The 9,824-nt window shown below is 36.5% G+C and overlaps 1 protein-coding gene across 1 annotated transcript; it reads left to right on the top strand.

The window, feature by feature from the left end:
- Positions 1 to 986: 986 nt before the first annotated feature.
- ehf (ets homologous factor) lies at positions 987 to 9,287 on the top strand. The gene is made up of 9 exons (XM_063877283.1): positions 987 to 1,211; positions 3,894 to 4,008; positions 4,479 to 4,736; positions 5,723 to 5,767; positions 5,909 to 5,953; positions 6,054 to 6,116; positions 6,221 to 6,259; positions 6,370 to 6,565; positions 8,568 to 9,287. Exons 2-9 carry the CDS (start codon positions 3,933 to 3,935, stop codon positions 8,665 to 8,667), a joined length of 822 nt encoding a protein of 273 aa, XP_063733353.1. The 5' UTR covers positions 987 to 1,211; positions 3,894 to 3,932; the 3' UTR covers positions 8,668 to 9,287.
- The last annotated feature ends 537 nt before the right edge of the window (positions 9,288 to 9,824 follow it).

Raw genomic sequence — 9,824 nt, forward strand, 5'->3', positions numbered from 1 at the left:
CTAGCTGATTTTAGATTTGAAAGAACAATCTCTGCATTTAAATAAGGAGAACTGAAAAAGACAAACTGCTAAACAAAAGGTCAAACATGTTTCAAGGCATTTTAAGCAAAAAAGTAATCATCTTCACTTTGACTTCAGTTTACAGATTTTTCATCTTGTAAAAGTTATTTGTTATCCTCTTCAAAACATAAATTGGCATATACGTACTTATGAACCTGCTTTCACCGTTGTTTTTTTGATTCCTGGGATTTTTGGGGGGCATTCCATAGATCATTGACATCTGTCAGTCCGCTCTTAGACATATGTGGATCACTGCATTCTTTTTTAAGAATGGTTTAAAGTCCGACATGGTAATGACAAGGCATCCATGACCATGACTGTAAGCAAGACTAAAAACACTCCCCTTAAAAGTGGAAATTTAATTTGCAAATTCAAAACTGAATGAGGCCTTTGTTAATGTTTAACCCTGGTAAAGATAATTTAGTGAAACAAAGACACTGATGTTTATCCACCATGCCGTTCCAAAAGGAACATATTCTCTCAGGTCCTCTTACCTAAACTGTCAGCTCCTCGTTCGTCATGATGAAATACAAATATTGTGCAACACAATAACACAGGGGAAATTTTCTCTGAAGGTTAAACACTATTTTAAGCAACTATATGAACAATAGCTTTAAGCAATTTGGCATATTCTCTATGGGCTTCTGTGTGTGTTTGGATCCATGCCTGTGTATGCGTCTCCTCTGGAGTGTGGGCTTTTCTGCTTTAGTGAGTGTGTGTTTGTGTGAGCAAGTGCAAGGAAACCGTGCCAATGGGGAAAGCAAAAGTCACACCAGGTGTGTGTGTGTGTGTGTGTGTGTGTGTGTGTGTGTGTGTGTGTGTGTGTGTGTGTGTGTGTGTGTGTGTGTGTGTGTGTGTGTGTGGGTGTGAATTATGCAAATGCCTGCCTGGTATGAGCATGCACAGGTAGCCAATTGGTGAGGGATAAGGAAGTTAGGAGGATAAAAAACCTATTGTGGTGGGGCAGCACCTAGTTTGTCTGCATGCTTTCATTTGTTAATTCAAAACATTTGTGAAGCAAAAGGACTCACATCGTCTGACTCTTACTAGTCCACTATAGTATTGGAGTCTCCAGAAATTACTTATATCTATTCAGCGGTGTTGAGAGACGATCTACCTCAGGCCTGATTTCACCCCATTCTACTTCTCTGGTAAGCTGTCATACTAGTGCTGGGCAACCAGCAGAGCTTTTCAAAATGACTGATCACAGTGTGATCAAACTGAAGGCTAGTCCAATAGGCACAGTTTGTATTAATGTCATGTCATTTGATATTATTATGTGAAATTATAATGATCATTTTGCTTCCAGTGGCCTTTTAATCTTTTGAGGGTGTACAGGTGTGGAAATAATGGAAAAATGTGGGTCTGAAATCGAAATTTCTTTTGTTAAAATATAGCAATGCCGAACTCTTTGATATTTTTTGCCCAGTGGGTTTATACCTCCACATTTATCACATGTATGTTATGTTGAATCAAGATGGTTTAAACAGTTTGACTGTAATCACTTTGAACAGCATTTGAAATAAATTAGACTTTAAAGGATTTTAAAAAATATATATGTTTAAAATAGAAATCTAAATATTGCAAACAATCTTAACAATCCCCCTTCAGTTTAATCTTTCCTGAGAAAATATAGATGTCTCAAATATTCTGTTTGTAAAGCTATATTCCCCCTTAATTTTTCAGCACACTTTCACAATTTCAACACTAAACTTCCTCACTCTGTTTAAGAAGTTGGTGTCACAGTATGGTTGCATACTCAATGCCAGTGCATGACATTTAAACTGTATGATTCAGATATACTAGAAGCCATATTTACAGTTGAAAGCTACAATAAAAAAAACGTGCAATGTTGAGAAAATTAAAACTGAAAGTTGAACAATCTAATAAGGTAACATGCTAAGGCTATTGTGACTGAAATGAAACCTATAGTAAAGGGACTGCATGGTGCTTGTGTGAACTTAAGATAAGCCTTGCTTTCCTCCTCCCTTCATCACCATGGCATACGCAATGGAGTATTTTTTATAGCTCAGCTAACAGCACAGTGATCCATAACGATTAATATGTCTCTTCTTTAAGTACTGTTACATACAATCTTTGCTGCTTTCTCAATATCAGTATTGACACAATGGTAAGAATTAAGACACAACAACATATTGACAGATCAACATTGGCATTATGGCATGTGGTAACTATCAACTGGAGAAATCTCATTCAGGAATCTTGATTTTATGATTTTATAAAACCGATTGACCAGATCTTTAAAATGTAGACCGTCTGTATGTCTGTGTAAGGCTGGTAGCACGTTATTTATGACAGGGCTTGGCTTAAGTGTGTTTATGACCTGCCATTATGTTGTGGCCAAGATCTTCCCGGCAACAGGTGAATTGTTGGTGGATTACCCATTGTGATGACCTTTGATAGCTTTTTTACCAACTCGTTGACATTTCTCATCTTAGAAAGATAATTATTGTCAAGTTTAAAGCAATTAAAGTTCACTCTCAAAGCCATGGAGATTTGTTTTAATGTTGGAAAATGTTACCACTGGAAAGGATTGTCAAGTGTGTAAACAACACTGAAAGGCTAATGAAGAAAGTGAAGCAGTTCCCTATTATGGCAACACTTTTGATAACTGAAATAATCAGTAACAGTAAGCTTGTTATATTCTAAAAGTTCGAAATCCATTACCATAGAGTGACATAAAACCAAATATATTGGCAGTGAACAGTGTCAGTCATGACTTAGCTATTGTACATCGTCAACCCCTCTTGCTGTGCTAAACAGTGGAGCTAGTGAATTTCCAAGGATTATTTACATGGGATGCAAATATAGTTGTGGTTAGGTCTGAAACATGCCTTTTATTTACCACTATGTATGTATATAGCACTAACGGCAAATTTAATGCACGGGGGGGGCTACAAAACACTAAATCAGCTACAAAGCTTTAAAGAACGGTAATATGTAAAATCAGTGTAGGAAAAAAATGGAACCACAAAAAGCAGCAGCATGTAAGTTCACGTTTATTAAACCTTTTTGAGCTTGAACTGAATACATTACAATCAGTCTAAACCAAATTTGATTACAGTAATGGCAAACAGATTCAATTGAAGTTGTTTTCCACTGCAAATAAGCCTCCATTAAAACATATATCTTAACTGACCCATTCATATGTATTTTCTGTAAGTTCATTGGACAGTTTACAGAACCCATACATTGTGCTGATATCGATTTCCATTGTGAAACTATTGTTAGTGCAATTGAATGACTTAATAAGCATGGCTGGATAAAAAACACAAAACATTATTATTCAAGTTGTTTGAACAATTGAAACGTGATTTAATAATGCTTTTTAAAAACTGTATTGACCCACTCCATTGCATTTCCTGTAGCTGTTTCTTCCCAATGTTTTTTCATTAAATATGAGGCAGCATCTTTAAGGTTTTTCTTTTTGCCTTAGTTCTGAAACAAATCAAAAAGAGCAAAAAGTAAACAATGGCACAAATATTCATGAGATAAGGGTTTGTTCTATTACATGCCTTCACCCTTTTCCCGTGAATCCTTCTTGCTGAATATGAATCCAGTGTGGGTTGGTGGACCCTGCCCTTAGAAATCAAAACTTCTATATTAGTATAAAACTTTAATGTACATAGACAATTATTTGAATAAACTCACTGAGCATTATTATATTGATATGTTAATACCATACTTTGTTAATATTTGAAGTGATATAGTCACAGAATATTTGAAGCAAATGTTTTATTTGTTTTTGTGTTGTAGATTACAGTTTAACTTTGAATTGATCTATATACTGAATTACTCCTCTTCTTCCTCAGCCCCTGGGCCATGGTACGTCAGAATATAGCAGCTACAACATGAGTGTAACTTCATCCACCAACCTGGAGAGCCAGCTGACAACAACCTGGGGCCCTAACAACTCCTACCCCGATGGTGAGTCTTATGACCAACACTAATTAAGCCTACTATATTTCCTGGCATAAAGTATGCACTCCTCATTGACGTAAATCACTTAATCATTTTGTCTGAATGAAATCATAAAATGACTCGAGAATATATGCGATTTGTTCTGCTAAAATTATTCAGATTGCTCTCCGTTCAACAATCCAGTTCTCTCACTGGATATAAAACTGCAAAGCAAATTGAAAAGCATTCAACAATTAACCACTAATGTGTTGCTCACCTGATGAGCTCAAAACTCTGAAACACATGACGCATATTACAGATTCCAGACTGAGAAGTAGGTCAACAGCTCTTCCAGTTAACTGCTCTGTGGGTTAATCATTATCAAATACGTTCAGGAGAGGAATTCATGTTTAGGATTTGTATTTACATCAACACAAAAGGAATTCACTGATGTAGACGTATGAGGTTTTTTTCAATGTACTCGTGTCTGTCTCCAGTTCCTTTGGTGATGTCTGGTTACACAAGTCGCCTGTGGACTCGTGAATCTCAGCCTCAGTTCTGGAGTAAATACCAGGTATGGGAGTGGCTGCAGCAGGTCATGGACATGAACCAGATCGATGCCTCCAACATTCCCCTCCAAAACTTTGATATGGACGGCCATCAGCTGTGCAGCCTGAGCTACCAGGACTTCATCCGTGCTGCCGGCAGCGTGGGACCCATTCTTTTCCACAGCATCACTGATCTCAAGTGGAGCGGTGCGTCTGAGATTCTGATAACTGGGCTAAAGGGGGGAAAAGAAAGATGACAAGTTCCAATAAAAAAGAAGCCGGGTGATTCAAGTTGGGTCTTGCTGAGTAGGAATCACAGAGCCAGTCAGATGTGGCACTGTGGTGTTGTGGGGGGGGCGAGAGACTGCTTATAGCGAGGGAGATGATGAATTTGTTGTTTGCTCTTGCTCTAGTGGGTTTCCTAACAAAGCACAGAGGGTGTGTAAAGCTGAGAAACAAGCTGGCTGGTCCACTGTTTTTTAATTGAGGTTGAAAGCTTATTGTAAAGAAACCGGAGCTCAGAGGCCTTGGGCTTTTTCGTTGGGCTTTTAAATAACTATAGAAATGTGTCAAATGTAGTTTTGAGTGAATTAAAGCAATGTGTAACAATATTATGTTAATGACATCAGCACAGCATAGTTTATCTAACATTTAAAGTAAAAGAAATGTAAAAACAGCAATGATGGCAGGGGACCAAGCACAACAGGTTTAACCTCCAGGTGAGTGAGATATTCAATCAAACTAGAAATACAAAGCGGCTATTGTTGATACAAACTGGAAAAAAAACAGGGCAGTTTCTTTCTGTTACATTTTAGCTCCTAAAACATCATTGTCAAAATGTTTGTCATAACCACAATAAACTGTTGGCTGAGGTAAAGGGTAACACTATTGTCCTGTTAAAGAATGTGTGTTGTTTCTCCTCTACCTTTTTTAAAACCAAACCATCTTGTTTTTGGGCTTTAAGAGTAAAATGATCTGCGTGTGCCATAAAGCTACGCAATAGATTTCCACTGAATTTGGTGAAGTTTGTTGACTTTCTCTGCATCACCCTAAAGAGGCTTTCAGGACTGTTTGATAGCTCGACATGAAGGTGGAAGTTAATAATAAATCTTTACATATTGCACAGTTTGAGTTAACTGATTTGTGAAAAAAAAAAAAATTACTTCCTTATTCTTTCTTGTCCCCATTCACAGGGCAGTACCATGTGGATTTAGGACAACAGGAACTCAAACCAGAATGTAAGAGGCTCTCAAACAAGTTGTTAGTCAGTAAAGAAAATCTAAATAAATGTCAACATAGATTGGATTGTCCACAGATGTTTGTTAAAATCCAACTAATCCATTTGTCCTTCTCTGCACCTTTTCTTTCCCTCCTTATAGTAGACTTCTCCTGTCCATTTCCAGATGTCAGCTATCCACCTGGAGGTACTTTACATTTATTAGTCTGCTTTATTATTTCTACTAATACTCATGTACCAGATAAATTAAAAGTTGACTTTGATTCTTTTTGCATGTGTTATTGTAGAAATCTACGATTCCTTAACTCACCCCCTTGCCCCTGTGGCCTCCCCCACCCCGTCCAGCCCTGGTGAGGAATCTACAATAAGTTCAATATAACATGTACAACAATAAAAGTCTGACAAATAAAAATAAATGAAATAATTCAGCAATAACTTTATTTGTTTTTCTCAGATATCAAAAGGTCTTTCAGTCATCAGGTCAAGAAACATAGTAAGTAATAACAGAACGTCGGTACATTGTATTTTCCTCCCTTTGTCCCAGGAACGTAAATATTCTAAAATGTTAATTCCTACCATTCAATCTACTTTCTGTTCCCACAGATCCAAGGGGGACACATTTGTGGGAGTTCATCAGGGACATTCTGCTGAACCCAGAGCGAAACCCTGGGCTGATCAAGTGGGAGGATCGGACAGAGGGGGTTTTCCGTTTCCTTAAGTCAGAGGCAGTGGCACAGTTATGGGGCAAGAAGAAGAATAACAGCAGCATGACCTACGAGAAACTAAGCCGGGCAATGAGGTATGTCAGCAGCTATCATAAAAAGTATGGACAGAAATATAAAAAAGACTGTGGCATACAATATAAATGTTATCATGTAGGTTTATAATTTTGCTTTTTCTTCAATTAACCATCCTCTGAGGTAGTCAAACTTGCCTGCAAAAATAAAGTTCTTTCACTTACAATACAGTAAACATCCCACATGCACATAGAGGGGTTTTTTTGTTTGGCAATAGCTTGTGTGATCTGTGACGAGGAAGACATTTCACACTGCATTGTTCCTAATCCAATTTACTTAAGCAGCTTATAATGCACTTTCTATCGAAACAGTAACCACTAAATTGACTTTGAAATAACTTTAGATGCTTATGGGTGAAATTAGTAAGAGTTACACATCTTAAACCAGCAAACTCAACTCTTTAAAGCACATACTTCTCATTACCGATTACCTACAGTAGAATGTTTTCACTATTCTCCCAAATGAACTGAGATAGCCTTCTCCTCAGAAAATCTATCTGGCTCCTTCAATAATCGCAGCTTTATATTCAAATGAGGTAATCTAATAAGCTTAATTTCATTGTCGTGCAAACCACTGGGAACTACAAAATGTGCCCGCAGGTATTGTCAGTGTGACCACCAAAGCTGATTTTCTATTTACTGTGGTGCAGCAGAAGGATTTGCAGCTTGATGGCATCACCAAAGAGAATGGCACTATCTGTTATGAATAACAAAAGCAAAGGAATAACATCCAAACAAATTTAGTTTCCTTTCATTTAAGTTTATGAGTGAACTTGGAGGAGATTTCAAGAGATATTTCAAAGGAAATTACATTTGGCTGTATCGACAAATGTTATCCATCATCAAGATCATGACAACATTTGTAATGAAAATGAATCATATTCAATCCAAGAGTAATTGATAGCTCTGACTTAATATATTTAATTGTATATTCAACGCAATAAAAATAAAATGGTGGAGATAATCTGAGAACCTCAAAATGCTTGTTAAACCTTATAATCATAATTCAGAAAGCTGATACTGAATGGAGAGAAAGGCAAATCATGCATGTTTTTGAAGTGAAAAGCAAATATCATTTGATAAAAAAAAGTGAAAGGGAAGGCTGACAAATCCATACTTTTGTTACTTTCCACAAGGCAGTAATCCTTCTCCCAAAACTCTCTAACTTTGGCTGCCTGTCTGTGGCTTTCAATCATTTTGTTCATAGACTGACATGAATAGACATTATTAACGGACATTAATCTTAATAAATGGAAACAAAATACTGTTGAAATTACAACAAAAAGACGTGGTTGCTGTTAATCACCAGGATGAAAAACGGGGACTGTCTCTTAGGGACTAACTTCTTGCTGTGAATTTGGTTTGCTTGTTCCACCACCACAGTGTATGTAGGATTGACTCATAATTCAAAGATTCAAAGACTTTATATGCACAGTAGCTGCAGCATTGTTTTTGGCAAACCTAAGTCCCAGGCTCATCCAATAGTGCAACATCCAATATACTTAAAATAAATAAGGAAGTAACAGTGCAATAAAATTGTGTAAAGTTACACAATGGTGCGTGTTCTGGTGGAGTTCAGGTTTGTTGTAAGTAAAAAACACGTCACAGAGCAACTGTGCGCCTATTTTCATGTGTTTTTTCTTTCCTAACTCAAAGGTACTGAGTATGAAGTTATCTCAGACGTTTGATATAATTACTCGTCATTTGAAATGTTTTGTAAATTGGATTTGTTCATTATCAAAAAATAATATCACTAAAATGATCCTTCAAATATTAAAATACTTCTGTCCATACTTTACTATGCGATATGCTGTAATTGATCTTATTAAGATGTATTACAAGTACAAGAGAATAGTCACAAGTAATTAAAGGATTATTGGATTACTTTGAAAAGTATACACTGCATTTTTGTCGTTTTTTTTTTATAATTTCAAAGACGTTTTAGATGGTTGTAATGAATTGATTCTTGATCCGTCTGAAAGTGTTTGTCTGTTATCTTTTACAGATATTACTACAAAAGAGAAATCCTGGAGCGAGTAGACGGTCGCAGACTTGTTTACAAGTTTGGAAGGAATGCAAGAGGATGGAGGGAGTCGGACAAGTGACCATTTTTTATTTTTTATGTTTTCTTTTTATGCAAATTATGTTTTTTATTGTAGTTTTGATGTACCGTGTTTGAAAAAGATATGTTTGAACTGTTTACACATTGTTGATAATTGTACGTTTGCCTTATTATTTTTCTTACTTTATGTACATCCCTTTGTTGTGACACTTAACTGAGTTCTTTTTTACTGTACCTTATTAAAGATTGTTTATTCTACCAGTATGACGGCAGCCAAACCACTTTTTCTCACGTGTGTTTACATTATATCTCACAAATGAAAAGTATATCCCAAACTGCCAACAGATACTACAGGTCCCAAAGGAGCACATGTCGATAGCATTCAAAACACACATGGCAAACAGATGTGTTTTTAGACACTCATACTGTGAAGTGTCCTTTGGGAATGATTCTTGATCATCACAAAATATATAATACATCAACCGTCCATGAGTGCAATACAGCTATGAAGTACACAACACATAAACAAGTGATACATATTTATATCAAAATAACAGAATGGTTTGTTTTATTTGTTTGATCCCTATGTTGCATTCACTGAGCTGTAGAGAAAGTGTGTAAATACTTGCTTATGTTTGATACAAATAAAGCTTGTTGTTTTTATTTTAATGTCATTTTTCAGGATTGTATGTCTACATTATGGCTGGCATTGTTTTCAACAACATGAGTATAATTCCTGCACTTCTAATAGTTATGAGTCAAATAAATGTTATTCTGATCAACCACATTAATCAGCATTATGATTTAAAACCCCTCTGAGTTAAGTATAAAAATCTATACACTTACAACAACAGAACTAAACCTTGTTCACACTGAATCTGTTTCAAACTTGACTTTCAAAAAAATGCTCTCATACATAGGTTAATTGCTCACCAAGGCGTGCCACAGCTGGCAATCTGGTTCCTGCAGGCAGGTGCAGTGCCAACATAAGGCTCCATTCTTCAGCCAGTGTTTCACAAGCAAATTTGGTCTAATCTTCACTCTGATTTATCTGGCTTTAGTAACCCTTCTTTGCATAGCCGGATGGCATTGATTGACACTATGTTCGATGATTATCTTCCCTGACGGCTTAAAAATATGTGCTTGCTGCATCAACTTTCAGTTTTGCCAATTTGTTTCCACACATTATTGGCACTTACC

This window comes from Eleginops maclovinus, chromosome 2 (assembly GCF_036324505.1).
Source record: "Eleginops maclovinus isolate JMC-PN-2008 ecotype Puerto Natales chromosome 2, JC_Emac_rtc_rv5, whole genome shotgun sequence".
Classification (NCBI taxonomy): domain Eukaryota; kingdom Metazoa; phylum Chordata; class Actinopteri; order Perciformes; family Eleginopidae; genus Eleginops; species Eleginops maclovinus.

Bases quoted from the DNA above. Each gene is read 5' to 3' on its own strand.
- ehf (XM_063877283.1), top strand. From the start codon at position 3,933: ATGAGTGTAACTTCATCCACCAACCTGGAGAGCCAGCTGACAACAACC. The intron at 6,117-6,220 runs GTGAGGAATCTA...TGTTTTTCTCAG, and splicing joins CCCCACCCCGTCCAGCCCTG to ATATCAAAAGGTCTTTCAGT. The intron at 6,566-8,567 runs GTATGTCAGCAG...TATCTTTTACAG, and splicing joins AAACTAAGCCGGGCAATGAG to ATATTACTACAAAAGAGAAA.